Source organism: Rattus norvegicus, chromosome 1 (genome assembly GCF_021556685.1).
Source record: "Rattus norvegicus strain SHRSP/BbbUtx chromosome 1, alternate assembly SHRSP_T2T, whole genome shotgun sequence".
Classification (NCBI taxonomy): Eukaryota; Metazoa; Chordata; class Mammalia; order Rodentia; family Muridae; genus Rattus; species Rattus norvegicus.
The window spans coordinates 217,987,836-218,011,899 of NC_141534.1; the positions used below are offsets into that span (position 1 = coordinate 217,987,836).

The window sequence follows — 24,064 nt, forward strand, 5'->3', positions numbered from 1 at the left end:
CTAGAGGTTCTTCAGAAAATTGAACATTGCACTACCTTAGGACCAAGCCATACATCTCCTGGGCATATACCCAAAAGATACTCCAACATATAACAAAGACATATGTTCCACTATGTACATAGCAGCCTCATTTATAATAGCGAGAAGTTGGAAAGATCCCAGATGCCCTTAAACAGAGGAATGGATACCAAAAAATGTAGTACATCTACACAATGGAATATTACTCAGCTATCAAAAACAAGACTTCATGAAATTGATAGGCAAATGGATGGAACAAGAAAATATCATTCTGAGTGAGGTAACCCAATCACAGAAAAACACACATGGTATATACTCACTGATAAGTGGATGTTAGCCCGAAAACTTGAATTACCTAAGATACCATCCATAGATCACATGAAGCTCAGGAAGGATGACCAAATTGCAGATACTTCATTCCTTTTTAAAAGGGGTACAAAAATATGCATAGAAGGGGATATGAAGACAAAATTTGGAGCAGAGACTGAAGGAACAGCCATTCAGAACCTGCCCCATATGTGACATATATATATATATGGAAGAGGAGAAGAGGAGTTAGAAAAAGGATTGAAAGAGCTGAAAGGTCTTGCCACCCTATAAGAACAACAATGCCTACCAACCACAGCTGCCAGGGATTAAACTATTACCCAAAGATTATACATGGACTAACCCATGGCTCCAGCTGCATAAGTTGCAGAGGAAGTCATTGTTGGGCACCAATGGAAGGAGAAGCCCTTTGTCCTGCCAACGTTATACCTTCAGTGTAGGGTAATATCAGTGGGGCAGGAAGGGGGTGTGCAAAGCAGCCTTATTTATAATAACCAGAAGCTGGAATGAACCTAGATTTCTTTCAACTGAGGAATGGCTTCAGGAAATGTGGTACATTTACACAATGGAGTAATACTCTCTACTAAAAACAATGACTTAATGAAATTCTTTGGCAAATGGTGGAACTACAAAATATTATCCTGAGTGAGGTAACCCAACCACAAAAGAACACACATGGTATGCACTCACTGATAAGTAAATATTAACCCAAAAGCTTGGAATACCCAAGATACTATTCAAATGATGCTCAAGAAGAAGGAAGTCCAAATTGTGGATGCTTCAGTCCTTCTTAGAAGGAGGGACAAAATCCAATATTATGATGATGACAGAGACCTTAAAAAGGAAAGGAAGGAATCATTTAAGAAATGCAGGAAAATACAATAAAATAAGCAAATGAAATGAATAAAACTGTCCAAGAAATAAAAATGGAAATAGAAGCAATAAACAAAACACAAAAGGACAGAACATAGGAGGTAGGAAATCTTAGGAGAAGAACAAAAACTACAGATGTAAGCATCACCAACAGAATACAAGAGATGGACCACATGAAGCTCAAGAAGAAGAATGACCAATGTGTGGATGCTGCAGTCCTTCTTAGAAGTGTGAACAAAACTCTTTCTAGTAGTAGATATGGAGACAGTTTGGAGCAGAGACTGAAGGAATGGCCATTCAGAGCCTGCCCCACCTGGGGATTCAGCCTATGTATATACAGCCACCAACCCCAGATAATATTGCTGATACCAAGAAGTGCATGCTGACAGGAGCCTGATATAGCTATCTTCTGAGATTCTCTGGCAGAGCATGACAAATTTCAAGGGAAAAGCTAGCATCAAGCTATTGAACTGAGAACAGAGTCCCTATTAGAGGAGTTAGAGAAAGGATTGAAATAGTTAAAGGGGTTTGCAACCCCATAAGAACAATACCAAACAACCAGAGCCCCCAGGGACTAAACCACCATCTAAAGAGTACACATGGACAGACCCATGGCTCCAGCTACATATGTAGCAGAGTATGGCCTTGTTGGTCATCAGTGAGAGGAAAAGCCCTTGGTCCTACCAAGGGCGGACAGCCCCCTCTATGTTGGGGAATGTAAGCAGGGGGAGGCAGGAAGGAGTGGGTGATTAGGGAGGGAGAACACTCTCACAGAAGAAGAGGGAGGTTGGATGGGATAGGATGTTTATAAATGGGAAACCTGGAAAGGGGAAAACATTTGAAATATAAATAGAAATTATCCAATAAAAAAAGCAATACATCTCAGTGACAAAGATATATACTACCTCAGAGTAAAAGGTCAAAAAAAGTTTTTCTAAGCAAATAGTCCCAAGAAACAAGTTGGAATTGCCGTTATAATATTCAATAAATAGAATTTTAACCCAAAGTTATCAAAGGAGATGGGTAACGACCCTTCATATTTATCAAGGCAAAAATCCACCTAGAAAAAGTCTCAGTCAGGAAATTCAAAGGCATCCATATTCATAAAGGAAATTTAGTAAAGCTCAAGACACACATTGAACCTCATACAATAATAGTGGGAGGCTTCAACACTCCACTTGCACCAATGGACAGGGCATTGAAACAGAAACTTCACAAAGACACAGGGAAACTAACAAAGGTTATGAACCAAATGTGTTTAACAGATAGCTGCAGAACATTTCACCCCCAAACAAAAGAACATACATTTTTTTCAGCAACTTATAGAACCTTCTCCAAAACTGAATAAAAAATCAAATATAAAAAGAAAGGCTCAAGAGATACAAGAAGATGGAAATAATACCATGCACTCTATCTTATCACCACTGACTTAAGTTAGACTCCAATAAAAACAGAGTCCCACCTCCACTGAAATCCCACTTCATCATGGAAAGTAAACAACTCTTTGCTCAATAACTTGGTCAGGGAAGAAAGAAAGAAAGAAGTCAAAGACTTGGTAGAATTCAATGTAAATGAATACATGGGACACAATGAAAGCAGTGCTAAGAGGAGAAGTCATAGTGCTAAGTATCTTCATAAAAACTTGGGGAGATCCAATACAAGCAACTTAACAGCACATCTGAAAGCTTTAGAATAGAAAGAAACAAACACACCAAAATGAATAGATGGCAGGAAATAGTCAAACTCGTAACTGAAAGCAACCAGATAGAAACAAAGATAAAGATAAAAAGGATCAACAAAACCAAGATGTGGTTCTTTGATAAAATCAACAAGATAGATAAATCCTTAGTCAAACTAACTTATGGGCACAGGGACAATATCCAAATTAACAAAATCAGGAATGAAAAGGGAGACATAAGAACAGCAATTGAGGAAATTAAAAAAATCATCAGAAGCTACTACAAAAGCATATACTCTACAAAACTGCAAAATCTAGATGAAGTGCATGATTTTTATAGATGGATACCATGTAGCAAAGTTAAATCATGATGAGGTAAACTAGTTAAACAGTCCCATAACCCTAAAGAGAAAAGAAATAGTAAACAAACAAAAAAGTCTCTCAAACAAAAACAGCCCAGAGCCAGATGGTTTTAGTGAAGAATTCTCCCAGGCCTTCATAAAAGAGGTAATACAAATACTCCTCAAACTAGGTCACAAATACAGAAACAGAGGAACACTACTGAATTCTTTCTATGAAGCTACAGTTACCATGATACCTAAACCACACAAAGACCCAACACAGAAAGAAAACTTCAGACCAATCTCGCTTATGAATATCAGTGAAATAATACACAATAAAATGCTTGCAAAACAAATCCAAGAACACATCAAAGACACCACCCACCATGGTCAAGTAGGCTTCATCCAAGGAATGTAAGGCTGGTTCAATATATGAAAATCCATTAACGTAATCCACCATATAAACAAACTCAAAGAAAAAAGGCACATGGTCATCTCATCAGCTCCTGAAAAGCCTTTGACAAGCTACAACAACCCCTCCTGTTAAAAGTCTTGGAGAATTCAAGAATGCTGACATATAACTAAACATAATCAAAGCAATATATAGCAAACCAAGAGCCAACATCAGATTAAGTGGAGAGAAATTAGAAGCAATCCCACTAAAATCCGGGATGAGACAGGGTTTCCCACTCTCTCCCTATATATTCAAGATAGTACTCAAAATTCTAGCTAGAGCAATTAGACAACAAAAGGAGATCAAGGGGACACAAATTGGAAAGGAAGAATTCAAAGTATCACTATGTGCAGATGATATGATAGTATGCATAAGCAACCCCCAAAATTCTACCAGAGAACTCCTTCAGATGATAAACATCTTTTACAGAGTGGCTGGATATAAAATTAACTCAAACAAATCAGTACTCTTCCTCTACACAAATGGTAAACAGGCTGAGAAAAAAAACAGGGAAACAACACCCTTCACAAGAGCCACAAATACTATAAAACACCTTGGTATAACTCTTACCAAGCAAGTGAAAGATCCATATGACAAGAATTTCAAGCCCCTAAAAAAAGAAATCAAAGAAGTCCTGAGAAAATGGAAAGATCTCTCATATTCATGGAATGGCAGGATTAATATAGTGAAAAAGGCCATCTTTCCAAAAGCAATCTGTAGATTCAACGCAATCCCCATCAAAATTACATCACAATTCTTCGCAGACATAGAAGGAAAGAGCAATTCCCAATTTCCAAAAAACAAAATAACCCTAATAAGAAAATTTGGTACAGAGCTAAACAGAGAATTCACAATGGAAGAATCCCAAATGGTTTGGAAGCATATAAAGAAATGTTCAAAGTCCTTAGTCATCAGAGAAATGCAAATAAAAAGGGATCCTTCTATTCTACCTCACAACAATCAAGAAGACGAAGAACAAAAGCTCAAGTGACAGCACATGGTGGTAAGGTTGTGGGGAAAGAGGAACATTTTTCCATTGCTGGTGGATTGAAAGATGGCATAATCACTTTGGAAATCAATTTGTAGGTCCCTCAGAAAATTGGAAATACTTCTGCCTGAAGATCCAGCTATATCCTTTTTGGGCTTATACCTAAAATATACCCTACCATACCTCAAGGGCACATGATCCACCATGGTCACAGCAGCTTTATTTGTAATACCCAGAAGCTGGTAATAGCACAGATGTCTCTCAATGGAAGAATGAATACAGATAATTTGGTTCATTTACACAGTGGGATACTATTTAGCTATTAAAACTTCGGATATCATGAATTTTGCAGACAAATGAATGGAACTAGAAAGTATCATTCTGAGTGAGATAACTCATACCCAGAAGGACCTAAATGTTATATGCTCACTGATAAGTAGATATTAGCCAAAACATTCAGAATAATGAGGATACAACCCACAGACCATAAGAAGTATATAACAATTAGAGAGGCCCAAGTGAGAATGCTTCAATTCCACTTTGAAGGGGGAAGGAAATAATTAAGGGAGATAAATGGAGGCAGGGAACTGAGTGGGAGGAGGGAGAAAGAGGGAGGGGAAAGGGGAAAAGCGTCTGAGGGGATGACAGGAGAGAAGGCCAGATGTCTAAGAGAATAAACTGAGATAAGCAGCATTGGGGTGGGAGGAGGAAGACACTCTAGGAAGTACCAGAAACATGGGATGTGAGAGATTCTAAGGACTCAGTGGGGTGACCTTGGTCACAATTCCCAACATTGGGGAGAGGGAAATGGAAGAGTTCAACTACAGTAGATAGACAGGGTCTCAAGCAGAGGGACAGTACTACTAATCCACAGCCAAATATTCTGACCCAGAACTGTTCCTGCCTAGAAGAGCTGCAAGAACAAAAATGGAGAAGAGACTAAAGGAAAGGTGATCCAGTGACTGCCCAACTTGGATCCATCTCATGGGAAGGCCCCAAGGCCTGACACAATTACTGATGCTATGACTTGTTTACAGATGAGAGCTTGGCATGGCTGTCCTCTTAGAGGCCCTACCAGCAGCTGACGGAGACAGGAGCAGACACTTATACCCAGGCACTGGCCTGAAGTTGGAAGTCCTTGTGGTTGAATTAGGGGAAAGATTGAAGAAGCTGAAGGGAGAGCAACCACATAGGAACATCAGCAGTGTCAACTTACTAAGACCCTGGGAGCTCCCGGAGTCTGACCCACCTTTGAGGAGCAACAAGGGCCAGTCAGAAGTCTGCCTTGTCAGGCCTTAGTGGTAGATTTGCTTAATCCTGAAGTAACTTGAAGCCTTAGAAAGGGGAGGTCTGGTGGAATGGGAGCATCCTTCGGAGGCAAGTGGGAGGAAGAATGGGATAAAGAACTGGGGGGGGGGGGATACAGGGGGGATGGGCAATGATTGGCATATAAATATGTAAAATAATACAAATTGAAAATCATAATAATATAATAAAAACAACACAAACAAATGAAAGAAAGGAAGGAAGAAAGGAAGGAAGGAAGGAAGGAAGGAAGGAAGAAAGAAAGAAAGAAAGAAAGAAAGAAAGAAAGAAAGAAAGAAAGAAAGATAGGTAGAAAGATAGAAAGATAGAAAGATAGAAAGAAAAAGAAATTGCCTTAAAGCCAGATCTTAGGGAGCAATATTGTCAAGTAAGGTACCCTCTTTTCAGATACCTCTATTATGTGTGTCAAGTTGACATGAGACTTCTCAGCACAAGTTTCATGTTTTCAGATGGTGGATCAAAACAGAATGTCCTGGTTCTAAAGCATTAGGTAGTCTACTTCTCTAGCTATATTGTTTTGACCGCATATAACTTTTTTCTCAAGACAGTTTTATGTCATGAGTGCAGTGTTCTGCAACAGACATCCTGTGGTTCTAGCATCTTCAGCCTCCAGGAATCTCTGCTCAGCAAGGGGTATTCAAGTCCACAGATTTATGCAATGCTCTCTGAGGGAATGCTACCAGAGCCTCCTGCCCTGCCACACAACTTAAGGCCTCTGCTGCTGCTAAAGACTGGATCAGTACTCCCTGACTCACTCTATCTTCACCTCATGTTTGCAAGACCAGTACTGTGTGGTCACAGACTCACATTCTGTCAGTGGATGTCTGACGACTCAGAGTGGAGTCTGTTCTTTTAGAACCACAATTCTATTGCCTTCTATTTATTAATCCCCATGAAAACAATTTCCAGGGCAATGCTTTCCTGGTACATGGATTCCCTTGAATTGAGGTCCTTGGCCTCAGTTCAAGCTCCTTCCTTTAAGAAGTTTTCTGGATTTTCATAGGTTAGATCATTTGATGATTGGACTTTTGCAGTCATGGCTGTTTTCCTTCTGTCTGGTGTAGAGCATGATGTCTCACTGCAGAGCTAATGCCTTGGCTGCAAACTTTACTTGTTTGATCACTCCTCTTTGGCAAACTGGACATTCTTATGACTTTCTCTCTCCTTTTTTGTTGTCTTTCTACTGTAGATCAAATAATGCAGTAAGAGTGGTGATACTATGATCACTATACATATCCATTATAAAATATACTCCACAAAACAAATTAGGTCATTATTTTCATGTTAAATTTGATTTGGTGTCTCAGGATTTCAAAAGATTAAAGCCAGGTTCTGGGCCAAATTTCACACTAAAGGGTCCAAATGTAATTGCTGATAGAGTCTGTGTACCCTCTGGAAATTCATGGTTTCTACTTGTACTGCCTGTGCTTAGTCCAGCATTCTCATTTCCCAAGAGGCACTGGAATGGCTCCTTGATCTTTGTTTATAGTATTCAAGGGCTTTTAACTACAGAGTTTCTAATATTTCTACATTCCTCCCTCAGTGAGTATAAAGGTACTGAGAGTGCATATGAGCTTTATCTTTCCAAAGACCTCATACCCAATTCCAATTTTTTTACTAGTTAGTGTTTCTGTTGGTGTGGTAAGACAGTCTTACTAAAATACCTTTAAAGAAGAAAACGGTTATTTTGGCACCTACATGAATTGTGTAGTAATTTCGGGTAGGAATCTTACCTTGTTATAATTTGAGAAGGCAGATAGTTGCATTGTGTATGCATGCAAGAAGAGAAAATTGAGTATTAATCTCAGCTAGCTTCCCCTTCTTATGCACCTCAGGACAGAAGCACAGGGAACAATGTTGCTTCCTTTGAGGTGGTCATTTCTCATCAATTTTACTAATCCAGATAACCATTCTGTCATTCCACAAATCTAAGTTAACATAAATAAGTCCCTGTAGGCACGTCTAAGGATCTTCAGCCAGTGATTGAAGTTCTTCATACTTTCCAATTACTATTAGTGATCGCACATATACAAGTAACTTCCAAATAGAACGTTAAGAGCCAGTTGCTGAATACACTACAATTTCTGGTTGTTGGACTTATAAACACCAAGCTAGAAGTAAGCTGGAATCTAATTCTCTGGTTGTTAGTCTCACTGAAAGCTACTATGCAGGCCGCTGATAGACAATACTCTACATCATTTTATTCAACAATGGACTCTTGGGCCCTGGTAGTAGAGCTAACTCAGTTATTGATCTATATGGCGATTATGTGTAAGTTGACGTGCTTTCTAATGATTTTGTTCATGCCCATATATTGATGTTGTTTTCAGTTTTGATCAGAGAAGCTTCTTTCCAGAGTTTGAGAATGCTACTACAAAGCTGAAACTGTCTATTCTTCAGAAAATAAGTGATTATTAAATTAAATGATTGTTAAATGAGTAAGTCCTAATCTATATGTATACAACACTATTTCCAAGGATCAGGGACCATGTGAAACAGAATTCTGAGATAATATAAGGTCTAGAGTTAGCTACGGGGTGATACGCAATGCTGTATTCTAGGCATGGCATGGGCATTGCACTCTCAACAGCTGTGGTAATCTCCACCAGACCTACCCAGAATTCAGTGAGTAAAATTTCATCATCTTGAGAAAGGATGGATGATTAATGATTGCTCTGGATAAGGGAGAGGTATATTAAGTCTCGATACAGCCCCTTGTATATTGTCCATGCTCCTATAATTTGGTTCTTATTACTTATTTCTGTAAGAAATCTTAATTTATCTTATTAGTTCACAAAAAATAAAACACACACACACACACAGAGACAGACAGAGAGAGAGAGAGAGAGAGAGAGAGAGAGAGAGAGAGAGAGCAGTCAGTAGGGGGTTTGTTGAGAAGAAGCAAGACTCATTTTTATCTCACTATCATTCTATGTTCCTTTCAAGCGCTATAGAGTACTGTGAGGTTAATGAAAGAATAAAATGAAAACTATCAAAATATATTACCTAAACATATTAAATGTAGCACATTAGTATATAACACCAGCATTCCACTAAAACAGTTACTTTGTGAATGAAATCCAATGCAAAAGAATATTACAAACTGGATTCAAGAAACAAAGAAATGAAAACAGTGCTTTTAGTCTCATTAGAATGAAACACATATGCAGTGTTCTTAATGACAGCATAGTGTATCTTGGGCACTAACTCATACACATGTGAAGCTTGTATTTGTGATGGGTATTGTCATACCCATCATCCATTATCCTTACCTCCATGGTTATGTTGTCTCCAGATTTCTTCATTCCATTAATGTGTGCAACTTTTTTTAGTTCCTTTAAGCCCTTCTGGGGCTTGTTGATCACAATCAGCCACCGAGCTGACTCTGACAGCCACCTGTCAAGGAAGATGTTGAGGTAGAAACAATCCTTGTGAAGTTATTTTCTATACAAAATTTAACCTTCGAAATTTTGTTCTTTAATTGAATACATACAACATTCTGATATAAAAATCTCTGTAATATCTTGTTATCTAATACCTTCAATAAAAGTTAGGAATGATTCAACCACATAATTCACTGCATTTTTTTCTGCGTCGTTATTAAATTGGGTATTTATTTACATTTCAAATGTTATTCATTTTCCCGGTTTCCATGCAAACATTCCCATAAGCCCTCCCCCTGCCATTCTTTTTTTTCCCTCCATCTTTTTTAACTTGGGTATTTCTTATTTACATTTAGATTGTTATCTCCTTTCCCCTTTCGGGGTCAACATTCCTCTAACCCCTCACCCTCCCCTTCTATATGGGTGTTCCCTTCCCCATTCTCCCCCGAATACTGCCCTCGCCCCAACAATCACTTTCATTGGGGGTTCAGTCTTGGCAGGACCAAGGGCTTTCCCTTCCACTGGTGCTCTTACTAGGCTACTCATTGCTACCTCTGCAGTTGGAGCCCAGGGTCAGACCATGTATACTCTTCAGGTAGAATTTTAGACCCTAGAAGCTCTGGTTGGTTGACATTGTTGTAATATGGGGTCTCAAGCCCCTTCAGCTCTCACAGTCCTTTCTCTGATTCCTTCAACGGGGATCCCGTTCTCAGTTCAGTGCTCTGCTGCTGGCATTCACCTATGTATTTGCTGTATTCTGGCTGTGTCTCTCAGAAGAGATCTACATCCGGCTCCTGTCGGCCTGCACTTCTTTGCTTCATCCAGCTTGTCTAATTGGGTGGCTCTATATGTATGGGCCACATGTGGAGCAGGCTCTGAATAGGTGTTTCTTCTGCCTCTGTTCTAAACTTTGCCTCCCTATTCTCTCCCAAGAGTATTCTTGTTCCCCTTTTAAAGAAGGAGTGAAGCATTCGCATCTTGGTCATCCATACGAGTTTCATGTGTTCTGTTCATCAAACGTAATTCAAGCGGTTGGGCCAATATCCACTTATAAATGAGTACATACCATATGTGTTTTACTGTGATTGGATTACCTCACTCAGGATGATATTTTCCAGTTCCATCCATTTGCCTATGAATTTGGTAAAGTCATTGTTTTTGATACCTGAGTAATATTCCATTGTGTAGATGTACCACATTTTCTGTATCCATTCCTCTGTTGAAGGACATCTGGGTTCTTTCCAGCTTCTGGCTTTTATAAATAAGGCTGCTTTGAATATAGTGGAGCATGTGTCTCTGTTTTATGTTGGGGCATCTTTTGGGTATATGCGCAAGAGAGGTATAGCTGGGTCCTCGGGTAGTTCAATGTCCAATTTTCTGAGGAACCTCCAAACTGATTTCCAGAATGGTTGTACCAGTCTGCAATTCCACCAACAATGGAGGAGAGTTCTTCTTTCTCCACATCCTCGCCAGCATCTGCTGTCACCAGAGTTTTTGATATAAGCCATTCTGACTGGTGTGAGGTGGAACCTTAGGGTTCTTTAGATTTGCATTTCCCATATGACTAAAGATGTTGAGCATTTCTTTAGGTGCTTCTCAGCCATTCGATATTCCTCAGGTGTGAATTCTTTGTTTAGCTCTGAACCCCATTTGTAAATAGGGTTATTTGTCTCCCTGCGGACTAACTTCATGAGTTCTTCATTTATTTTGGATGTAAGCCCTCTATCAGTTGTAGGATTGGTAAAGATCTTTTCCCAATCTGTTGGTTGCCATTTTGTCCTAAAACAGTGTCCTTTGCCTTACAGAAGCTTTGTAGTTTTATGAGAACCCATTTGTTGATTCTTGATCTTAGAGCATAAGCAATTGGTGTTTTGTTCAGGAAATTTTCTCCAGTGCCCATGTGTTCGAGATTCTTCCCCACTTTTTTTTCTATTAGTTTGAATGTATCTGGTTTGATGTGGGGGTCCTTGATCCACTTGGACTTAAACTTTGTACTGGGTGATAAGAATGGATCGATCTGCATTCTTCTACATGCTAACCTCCAGTTGAACCAGCACCAATCGCTGAAAATGCTATCTTTTTTCCATTGGATGGTTTTGGCTTCTTTGTCAAAAATCAAGTGACCATAGGTGTGTGGGTTCATTTCTGGGTCTTCAATTCTATTCCATTGGTCTATCTGTCTGTCTCTGTACCAATACCATGCAGTTTTTATCACTATTGCTCTGTTATACTGCTTGAGTTCAGGGATAGTGATTGCCCTGGAAGTCCTTTTACTCTTGAGGACAGTTTTAGCTATCCTGTTTTTTTTTTGTTGTTGTTGTTGTTGTTGTTTTTTGTTTTTTGTTTTTGTTACTCCAGAAGAATTTCCAAATTGTTCTGTCTAACTCTATGAAGAATTGGATTGGAATTTTGATGGTGATTGCATTGAACCTGTAGATCACTTATGGTAAAATGGCCATTTTTACTATAGTAATCCTGCCAATCCATGAGCATGGGAGATTTTTCCATCTTCTGAGATCTTCAATTTCTCTCTTAAGAGGCTTGAAGTTCTTATCATACAGATCTTTCACTTGCTTGGTTAATGTCACACCAAGGTACTTTACATTATTTGGGACTATTATGAAGGGTGTCATTTCCCTAATTTCTATATCAGCTTGTTCCTCTTTTGTGTAGAGTAAGCCTACAGATTTATTTGAGTTAATTTTATATCCAGCCACTTTGCTGAAGTTGTTTATCAGGTTTAGTAGTTCTCTGCTGGAACTTTTGGGATCAATTAAACATACTATCATATCAACTACAAATAGTGATATTTTGACTTCTTCCTTTCCAATCTGTATTCCTTTGATCTCCTTTTGTTGTCTGATTGGTCTGGCCAGGACTTTGAGTACTGTATTGAATAAGTAGGGAGAGAGTGCAGAGCCTTGTCTAGTCCCTGATTTTAGTGGAATTGCTTCAAGTTTCTCTCCATTTAGTTTAATGTTAGCTACTGGTTTGCTTTTTATGACTTTTCCTATGTTTAGGTATGGGCCTTGAATTCCTGTTCTTTCCAGGACTTTTATCATGAAAGGGTGTTGAATTTTGTCAAATGCTTTCTCAGTATCTAATGAAATGATCATGTGTTTTTATCTTTTAATTTGTTTATATAGTTGAATACGTTGGTGGTTTTCTGTGAATTAAATCATCCCTGCTTCCCTGGGATGAAGCTTACTTTATCATGATGGATTATTGTTTTGATGTGTTCTTAGATTTGGTTTGCAAAAATTTTATTGAATACTTTTGCATCAATATTCATAAGGGAAATTGGCCTGAAATTCTCTTTATTTGATGGGTCTTTGTGTGGTTTAGGTGTAAGAGTAATTATGTCTACATAGAAGGAATTGGGTAGTGCTCCATCTGTTTCAATGTTGTGGAATAATTTGAATAGTATTGGTATGAGGTCTTCTATGAAGGTCTGATAGAATACTGGACTGAACCCATCTGGACCTGGGCTCTTTTTGGTTGGGAGATTTTAATGACTGATTCTATTTCTTTAGGAGTTATGGGATTGTTTAAATGGTTTATCTGTTCCTGATTTAACTTGAGTCCCTGGTATCTGTCTAGGAAATTGTCCATTTCCTCCAGATTTTCAAGTTTTGTTGAATATAGGCTTTTGTAGTAGGATCTGATGATATTTTGAATTTTCTCTGATTCTGTTGCTATGTCTTCCTTTTCATTTCTGATTTTGTTAATTTGTACACAGTCTCTGTGTCCTCTGGTTAGTTAGGCTAAGGGTTTATTTATCTTGTTGATATTCTCAAAGAACCAGGTTTGGTTCTGTTGATTCTTTGCATAGTCCTTTTTGTTTCTACTTGGTTGATTTCAGCTCTGAGTTTGACTATTTCCTGCCTTCTACTCCCCCTGGGTATGTTTGCTTCTTTTTGTTCTAGAGCTTTTACATGGGCTGTGAAGCTGCTGATATAGGCTCTCTCCTGTTTCTTTCTGCAGGCACTCAGAGCTATGAGTTTTCCTCTTAGCACAGCTTTCATTATGTCCCATAAGTTTGGGTATGTTGTACCTACATTTTCATTAAATCTAAGAAGTCTTTAATTTCTTTCTTTATTACTTCTTTGACCAGGTTATCATTGAGTAGAACATTGTTCAACTTCCCTGTTTATGTGGGTGTTCTTTCCTTACTGTCATTGAAGACCAGCTTTAGCCCATGGTGGTCTGATAGGATGCATGTGTTCATTTCTTTCTTTCTGTATCTGTTGAGGCCTGTTTTGTGGCTGATTACATGGTCAATTTTGGAGAAAGTACCATGAGGTGGTGAGAAGGTATATCCTTTGGTTTTAGGATAGAATGTTCTATAAATATCAGTTATGTCCATTTGGTTCATGACTTCCGTTAGTCTGTCTATGTCTCTGTTTAATTTCTGAGTCCATGATCTGTCTATTGATGAGAGTGGGGTGTTGAAATCTCCTACTATTCTCATGTGAGTTACAATGTGTGCTTTGAGCTTTAGTAAGGTTTCTTTTATGTATGTAGGAGCCCTTGTATTTGAAGCATAGATATTTAACATTGAGAGTTCATCTTGGTGAATTTTTCCTTTGATGAATATGAAGTATCCTTCTTTGTCTTTTTTGATGACTTTTGGTTGAAAATCAATTTTATTCAATAATAGAATTGCTACTCAAGCTTGCTTCTTCAGCCAATTTGCTTGGAAAGCTGTTTTCCAGCCTTTTACTCTGAGGTAGTGTCTGTCTTTGTCTCTTATGCGTGTTTCTTGTATTCAGCAAAATGCTGGTTCCTCATTATATATCCAGTTTGTTAATCTGTGTCTTTTTATTGGGGAATTGAGTCCATTGATGTTGAGAGATAATAAGAAATAGTGATTGTTGTTTCTTGTTATCTTCATATTTGGAAGTGAGATTATGTTTTTGTGCTTGTCTTTCCTTTGTTTGTTGCAAAACGATTAGTTTCTTGCTTTTTCTAGGATGTAACTTGCCTCCTTCTGTTGGGCTTCACCATTTATTATCCTTTGTACGGCTGGGTTTGTAGAAAGATATTGTGTAAATTTGTTTTGTCATGGTATATGTTGGTTTCTCCATCTACGTTAATTGAGAGTTTTGCTGGATACAGTAACCTGGACTGGCATTTGTGTTCTCTTAGGGTCTGTATGACATCTGTCCAGGACCTTCTGGCTTTAATAGTCTTTGGTAAGAAGTCTAGTGTGATTCTGATAGGTCTGCCTTTATTTGTTACTTGACATTTTTCCCTTACTGCTATTAATAATCTTTCTTTGTTTTGTGCATTTGGTGTTTTGAATATTATGTGACAGGTGGAGTTTCTTTTCTGGTCCAATCTAGTTGGAGTTCTGTTGGCTTCTTGTATGTTTATGGGCATCTCTTTCTTTGGGTTAGGGAAGTTTTCTTCTATGATTTTGTTAAATATATTTACTGGTCCTTTTAGTGGGGAGTCTTCACTCTCTTCTATACCTATTGTTCTTAGGTTTGATCTTCTCATTGTGTCCTGGATTACTGCACGTTTGGGGCCAGTAGCATTTTTCATTTTCCATTATCTTTGACAGTTGTGTCAATGAATTCTATGGAATCTTCTGCTCCTAAGATTCTCTCTTCTATCTCTTGTATTCTGTTGGTGATGCTTGTATCTACGGCTCCTTGTCTCATCCTTTGTTTTCTCCCTTTGTGCTTCCTTTATTGTTTCCATTTCCATTTCCAATTCCTTCACCTGCTTGATTGTGTTTTCCTGTAATTCTTTCAGGGATTTTTGTGTTTCCTCTCTAAGGGCTTCTACTTGTTTACTTGTGTTTTCCTGCATTTCTCTGAGGGAGTTCTTTTTGTCTTTCTTGAAGTCCTCCATTATCATGATAAAATGTGATTTTAAATCTAGATCTTGCTTTTCTGGTGTGTTTGGATATTCAGTGTTTGGTTTTGTCGCAGAATTGAACTCTGATGATGCAATGTAGACTTGAAATAGAAGCAGCCATTAAAAGTCTTCCACCCAAAAAGAGCCCAGGTGCAGAAGGGTTCAGTGCAGAATTCTATCAGATCTTCATAGAAGACTTCATACCAATACTATCCCAACTACTCGACAAAATTGAAACAGATGGAGCGCTACAGAATTCCTTCTATGAAGCCACAATTCTGTTATACCTAAACTACACAAAGACCCAACAATGAAAGAGAACTTCAGTCCAATTTCCCTTATGAATATTGATGCAAAGTTACTCAATAAAATTCTTGCAAGTCGAAGCCAACAGCACATCAAGACAATCATCCCTCATGATCAAGTAGGCGTCTTTCCAAGGATGCAGGGATGGTTTAATATATGGAAAACCATCAACATAATCCACTATATAAACGAACTGAAAGATGAAAAGCACATGATCATTTCATTAGATGCTGGGAAAACATTTGACAAAATTCAATACCCCTTCATGATAAAAGTCCTGGAAAGAACAGGAATTCAAGGCCCATACGTAAACATAGTAAAAGCCATATTTGAAGCAGTCCCACTAAAATCAAGGACTAGACAGGGCTGCCAACTCTCTCCCTACTTATTCAATATAGTTCTCGAAATCCTAGCCAGAGCAATCAGACAACAAAAGGAAATAAAAGAGATAGAGATTGGAAAGGAAGAAGTGAAAATATCACTATTTGCAGATGATAAGATTGTATATTTAAGTGATCCCAAAAGTTCCAGCAGAGAACTACTAAACCTGATAAACACCTTCAGCAAAGTGGCTGGGTATAAAATTAACTCAAATAAATCAGTAACCTTCCTCTACACAAAAGAGGAACAAGCTGAGAAAGAAATTAGGGAAATGACACCCTTCATAATAGTCCCAAATGATATAAAATACCTCGCTATGACTTTAACCAAGCAAGTGAAAGATCTTGATGATAAGAACTTCAAGCCTCTGAAGAAAGAAATTGAAGAAGATCTCAAAAGATGGAAAGATCTCCCATACTCATGGATTGGCAGGATTAATATAGTAAAAATGGCCATTTTACTAAATGTGATCTACAGATTCAATGAAATCCCCATCAAAATTCGAACCCAATTCTTCATAGAGTTAGACAGAACAATTTGCAAATTCATCTGGAATAACAAAAAACCCAGGATAGCTAAAACTATCCTCAACAATAAAAAGACTTCTGGGGGGGAATCACTATCTCTGAACTCCAGCAGTATTACAGAGCAATAGTGATAAAAAAAAAAACTGCATGGTATTGGTATAGAGACAGACAGAGAGACCGGTGAACTAGAATTGAAGACCCAGAAATGAACCCACATACCTATGGTCACTTGATTTTTGACAAAGGAGCCAAAACCATCCAATGGAAAAAAGATAGCATTTTCAGCAAATGGTGCTGGTTAAACTGCAGGTCAGCATGTAGAAGAATGCAGATCGATCCATTCTTATCACCCTGTACAAAGCTTAACTCCAAGTGGATCAAGGACCTCCATATCAAACCAGATACACTCAAACTAATAGAAGAAAAGGTGGGGAAGAACCTCAAACCCATGGGCACTGGAGAAAATTCCTGAACAAAACACCAATGGCTTATGCTCTAAGATCAAGAATCCACAAATGGGATCTCATAAAACTGCAAAGCTTCTGTAAGGCAAAGGACACTGTTGTTAGTACAAAATGGCAACCAACAGATTGGGAAAAGATTTTTACCAATCCTTTAACTGATAGAGTGCTTATATCCAAAATAAATAAAGAACAAAAGAAGTTACACTGCAGGGAGTCAAATAACCCTATTAAAAATGGGGTTCAGAGCTAAACAAAGAATTCAGAGCTGAGGAATGCCAAATGGCAGAGAAACTCCTACACAAATGTTCAACACCTTTAGTCATAAGGGAAATGCAAATCAAAACAACCCTGAGATTTTACCTCACTCCAGTGAGAATGACTAAGTTCAATGACAGCAGATGCTGGCAAGGATGTGGAGAAAGAGGAACTCTCCTCCATTATTGATGGAATTGCAGACTGGTACAACCATTCTGGAAATCAGTCAGTAGATTCCTCAGAAAATTGGACATTGAACTACCTGAGGACCCAGCTATACCTCTCTTGGGCATATACCCAAAAGATGCCCCAACATTTAACAAAGGCACATGCTCCACTATGTTCATAGCGGCCTTATTTATAATAGCCAGAAGCTGGAAAAAACCCAGATGCCCTTCAACAGATGAATGGATACAGAAAATGTGGTACATCTACACAATTGAATACTGCTCAGCTATCAAAAACAATGACTTTATGAAATTCGTAGGCAAATGGATGGAACTGGAAAATATCATCCTGAGTGAGGTGACCCAATCACAGAAAAGCATACATGGTATGCACTCATTCATAAGTGGCTATTAGCCCAAATGCTTGAATTACCCTGGATGCACAGAACACATGAAACTCAAGAAGGATGACCAAAATGTGAATGCTTCACTCCTTCTTTAAAAGGGGAACAAGAATACCCTTGGCAGGGAATAGGGAGGCAAAGATTAAAACAGAGGCAGAAGGAACACCCATTCAGAGCCTGCTCCACATGTGGCCCATACATATAGAGCCACCAAAGTGGATAAGATGGATGAAGCAAAGAAGTGCAGGCTGATAGGAACCGGATGTAGATCTCTCCTAAACACAGCCAGACACAGCCAGAATACAGCAAATACATAGGCGAATGCCAGCAGCAAACCACTGAACTGAGAACAGAACCCCCATTGAAGGAATTAGAGAAAGGACTGAAAGAGCTTGAAGGGGCTCGAGACCCCATATGAACAACAATGCCAACCAACCAGAGCTTCCAGGGACTAAGCCACTACCCAAAGACTATACATGGACTGACCCTGGGCTCCAACCTCATAGGTAGCAATGAATAGCCTAGTAAGAGCACCAGTGGAAGGGGAAGCCCTTGGTACTGCCATGACTGAACCCCCAGTGAAAATGATTGTTTTAGGGGAGGGTGGTATTGGGGGGAGTTAGGGGAGGGGAACACGCATATAGAGGGGGAGGGGGAGGGATTAGGGGGATGTTGTCCTGGAAACCGGGAAAGGGAATAACAATCAAAATGTGAATAAGAAATACCCAAGTTAATAAAGATGGAGAAAAAGGAAAAGCAAAGCAGAACTAGTTCAATGTGAGGCAGGGGGATGTGGGATGGGATTGGGCTTTTGAGGAGGGGAAACTGGGAAAGGGGATAACATTTAAAATTTAAATCAATACATCCAATAAACTTTTTTAAAAAGCTCCTACAAAAAAAAGTAGTGTATGCCCTTCAATGTACCAGTACCTCTTGTCACACTTATGTATGATTTTATAAAATTATTTGTTTAGCTCAAGGTTAGGCAGAATTGAGTCACCTCAGTTTTATCTGACAGTCGTCCTTGTCCTCCAGTCCCATAATTGGAAAGAGTATCACATACTGTCTTGTGTAGACTAAAGGGTAATGCATTTCTTATGTCCTTATTCCTGTTCATTATCTTCACAGATTTCCATTACAGAGACTTGGAAAGAAAGCTCATACCTTGTGAGTATAAGGAAGAAGAAAATTGGTACAGACATTGCCAGCTGGAGGTGGTGCCAGTTTTGAAATTGAAAAGCCAGGCCTGCCAATATCATGCCTCCAAAGCTACCAGCACAAGATCCAAGAACTGTCACCATGGTTAGGAATTTAGGGCTTGTCCATTCAAACACTGAAAGAAAAAGTTATATTAACTTAAAAGGGATTTGCAGGGTCAAAACCAAAGTTTGAACAATATTCCATTTCAAAGGCTTTGACTTACTGAGCAAGTTAATATTTACTGTTATGGGTTCCAAAGACATTCCTGCCAGGAATCTTAGAGAGCAATAAATGAATAAGTTGGGAGCAAAACCTGCACAGGTTTCAGTGATGGCCATTTGTAATAAAGCATATTTTAAAATGAACTTCCTCCCAAACCTGAGAAAAAGAGAGAAATTAGATTATGAGAAGAATTCAGTTTGCTTGAAACTTCAAGACAGCTATAATTCTAAATAATAAGGAATTGTAAATAACAGAGTGCATGAAATCAAAAGATTATTTTCATTTTTATAAATACATAGTTAAACAATATTTTTCTAAATTTCTTATGAGCTATTTTATTAACTCATGCCACATGATAAAATACTATGTTGGTATTATAATATATTACAAAAATACCATACCATGTAGTGTACTTAGCATATTTATTACTGATTTGTTTCTTTGATAAGACTAGATACTTCTTCAAAGCCACTTAAGGGAGAAAAGACATATTTTGTCGAGTACCATCAGATAAACAACGAATAAAACATGGTAATTGCCCTGTATGTTGCCATGAGCATGAGATAGATGACTCATTCAGAGGCTGAATGAGTAAGTGGTTATCATACCACATCTCAAATAGGTATTTCCCACGATATGTACTCAGGCAACCCCATTCCCACAAGAAAACTCCATTGACAAATGCTCTGTGTCCTCCCCAAACACCTTCATTAGCTAAAGTACAAAGTTTTCAAACACATGAAGTTTTGGTGGACAGGTAAGCATAGTGCAAGACACATATAGTCCTTGTAAAATTAGGTATCTTAGCCAGCACTTGGAAGTTTAGTACTGCAGAGATCGTGGATAAAATATATCAATGGAATAGTTGATGTGTGCTTTCATAAAAGCTACTTTTGCTGAATTTGAACTTAATGACCTTGAAATTCCAATTCCATTTTGTGGTATAGGCTATAAGGCAATCATGATGCAGGGCAAGAGACTTCTAGAAAGTTTCAGAGACATGAGCAACACTGAGAATGAGGAACAAAGAAGGAAGGGTGATTAAACACAGGAAAACAAAATTCTGAGTTCCTTAGAAGACTAGAAATACTTTCTGTCAAATTGAACAAATCACTTGTACAGACGTTATAGAAACAGCTATGCAAATAAATGGGAACTGGAAAACTTACATGTTATTTGGAACTCTCATCAACTTAGTCACATTGTAACATTAATTATACATATCATCTCTTGAGTACTATGGTGGTTGAATATGCTTGGACCATGGGAAGTGGCACTATTAGGTGGTGTGGGCCTATTAAAATAGATGTGGCCTTGTTGGAGGAATGTATTTATAAATGCATTCTCTATGGGAATGGGATTTAAGGTTTCAATGCTCAAGATCTTCCCAGTGTGGAATAAAGCCACCGCCTGGATAACTTCAGAAGACAATCTCTTTCTGCGTGCCTTTGGATCAAAACATAGCACTCTTATTTCCTTCTCCAGCATCCAGCATCATGTCTAGATGGATACTTCAATTCTTTCTGCTATGATGAAGGTCTGAATGTCTGAAACTGTAAGCCAGTCACAATTAAATCCTGTCCTTTTTAAGAATTGCCTTGGTCATGGTGTCTCTTCACAGCAATAAAACTCTAAGACAGGAATGGGGTATTGCTGTGACAGGACTGACCACATTTTTGTTTAGAGGAAGGTGGATTTGGGGATTTTGGATTTTGGAAATCAGTGGAATCTCTTAAGTTTGGTTAAATGGGCCTAGTAGGAATATGGAAGACATTATTGGTACTGAGAGTGATTTGAACTGTGAAACCCTGGCTCTAGAGATTTCAAAGGACAATAATGTTAGTGTGTTGCCTAGAGATTGATTTTGTGATATTCTGATGAAAAATGTGGTTTTCATTTTTATCTAGGTGCTGCACTGGTTCAAAGAGTCTTCCTGCAGCTAAAGTAAAGATACTTAGATTCATTGTATTATCAAAGAAAATCTCAGAATACCCTGGTTTAATTTCTGTTGTGTTGTTACTAAATTTCAAATTTATGAAGAGCATTTAGATGAAAATACATAAGCTGCAATAGAAAAACTAAAAAATGTATGGTTCAAGTATTAAACAGGCACAAGGAAGTGGAATGGAGCTGAATTCTGTGTTCAAGAAAATAAAGTGATTAAAGGATGTGTGATGCCAGGGTAAAATTCCACCCGGCTAAGCATACTGTTTAAGTGTTTGAGGTTGGACAAGGCACTATTAAGAGATGTGGCCTTGTTGGAGGAAGTATGTCCTGTGGGTGTAGGCTTTGAGGTCTGAATGCTAAGACCCACCTAATGTGAAAGAGAGCCTCTTCCTGGCTGCCTGCAGAAGATAATATCTGTCTGCTTGCCTTTGGATCAAGATATAGAATTCACAGCTCCTTCTCAAACATCATGTCTGCCTGTACACTGGCATGCTTCTGGCTATGATGATAATGGACTGAACCTATAACTGAAAGCCATCCACAAGTAAATGTCCTGTATAAGAATTACCTTAGTCATGGTGTCTCTTCACAACAAAGAAACCCTAGCTAAGATAAGTACTTATATGACATACATGTCTTATGTAAATATGACTCAAATTATGTTGGAGAAGAATGCATAAATAAATGATGTATTAAATAAAATGATTAAGTAGCAGGCATTATAAAGGTTGGTTGGCTTAAATATTTTATAGTACTATAAATTAAATCCTGTATATTCTCACAGGAAATAGTCATTTATAAAATTGATAAATGCAATGATGCTTTAGATGGCAAGCCTTTGGTGGTAGCCTTGTTCTTTCTTTTCAAAGGAATCATTAAAATATAACAATTCTGGAATTCACTTTTCCATTGATCGTGTACACTGTTCTTGATTGATTTTGTTGTTAAATTTAGTACTCTGGAACTTCGGCAACATTATTAACCTGTTTTTTAAATAGCCTTGTCTGTTTTATGTCTTCACTTGTAGACAGACTATATTGTGTATTGTATGACTGTATCAAATGTCAGTTAAAAAGTGTATGGCCTACAGCTTAAGCTGGATACATGGATTGGACATATAAAAGAGAGAAAAGATTTGGATATATAGCCAGGGTTTGGAGATTGGATCTAGATAGTGTGAGAAGATAGACAAATGGTACCTAAGAAGAGGCAAAGAGAGGACACAGAGAGTGTGTCCAAGTTAACAAAATCAGAAATGAAAAGTGAGACATAACAACAGAGTCAGAGAAAATTCAAAAAATCAGCAGATCCTACTACAAAAGGATATATAAAACAAAACGTGAAAATCTGGAGGAAATGGACAATTTCCTAGACAGATACCAGGTACCGAAGTTAAATCAGGAACAAATAAAACATTTAAAGAACCCCATAAATCCTAAAGAAATAGAGCAGTCTCCCAACCAAAAAGAGCCCAGATCCAGATGGGTTCAGTGCAGAATTCTATCAGACCTTCGTAGAAGAGCTCATATTAATACTATCCAAACTATTCCACAAAATTAAAACAGATGGAGCACTACCGAATTCCTTCTATGAAGCCACAATTGTTCTTCTACCTAAACCACACAAAGGCCCAACAAAGAAAGAGAATTTTAGACCAATTTCCCTTATAAATATTGACACAAAGATACTTAATAAAATTCTTTCAAACTGTATCCTAGAGCACATCAAAACAACCATCCATCATGATCAAGTAGACTTCATTGGAGGGATGCAGGGATGGTTTATTATAGGGAAAACCATCAATGTAATCCACTATATAAACAAACTGAAAGATAAAAACCACATGATCATTTCATTAGATGCTGAGAAAGCATTTGACAAAATTCAACACCTTTTCATGATAAAAGTCCTGGAAAGAACAGGAATTCAAGGCCCATACCTAAACATAGTAAAAGCCATATACAGCAAACAAGTAGCTAATATTAAACTAAATGGAGAGAAACTTGAAGCAATCCCACTAAAATCAGGGACTAGACAAGGCTGCCCACTCTCTCCCTACTTATTCAATATAGTTCTTGAAGTTCTAGCCAGAGCAATCAGACAACAAAAGGAGATCAAAGGGATACAGATTGGAAAGGAAGAAGTGAAAATATCACTATTTGCAGATGATATGATTGTATACTTAAGTGGTCCCAAAAGTTCCACCAGAGAACTACTAAAGCTGATAAACAACTTCAGCAAAGTGGCTGGGTATAAAATTAACTCAAATAAATCAGTAGCCTTCCTCTACACAAAAGAGAAACAAGCCAAGGAAGAAATTAGGGAAATGACACCTTTCATAATAGTCCCAAATAATATAAAATACCTTGGTGTAACATTGTCCAAGCAAGTGAAAGATCTGTATGATAAGAACTTCAAGCCTCTGAAGAAAGATATTGAAGAAGATCTCAGAAGATGGAGAGATCTCCCATGCTCATGGATTGGCAGGATTAATATAGTAAAACTGGCCATTTTACCAAAAGCAATCAACAGATTCAATGCAATCCCTATTAAAATTCCAGTCCGTTTCTTCATAGAGTTAGACAGAACAATTTGCAATTTTATCTGGAATAACAAGTAACCCAGGATAGCTAAAACTATCCTCAACAATAAAAGGACTTCTGGGGGAATCACTATCCCTGAACTCTAGCAGTATTACAGAACAATAGTGATAAAAAAAACTGTATGGTATTGGTTCACAGACAGACAGATAGACCAGTGAAATAGAACTGATGACCCAGAAATGAACCCACATGCCCCTATGGTCACTTGATTTTTGACAAAGGAGCCAAAACCATCCAATGGAAAAAAGATAGCATCTTTAGCAAATGGTGCTGGTTAAACTGCAGGTCAGCATGTAGAAGAATGCAGATCGATCCATGCTTATCACCCTGTACAA

At 38.1% G+C, this 24,064-nt stretch overlaps 1 protein-coding gene across 1 annotated transcript in view; it reads right to left on the bottom strand.

The window, feature by feature from the left end:
* The window catches only part of Slc22a28 (solute carrier family 22, member 28), a 70,490-nt gene that overhangs the window by 40,164 nt on the left and 6,262 nt on the right, over nt 1-24,064 (bottom strand). The window contains exons 3-5 of the mRNA NM_134379.2: nt 19,181-19,335; nt 18,922-19,090; nt 9,278-9,401 (exon numbers count right to left, since the gene is read on the bottom strand). Coding sequence (NP_599206.2) covers nt 9,278-9,401; nt 18,922-19,090; nt 19,181-19,335 — 448 coding nt within the window. The remainder of the gene's footprint in view (nt 1-9,277; nt 9,402-18,921; nt 19,091-19,180; nt 19,336-24,064) is intronic.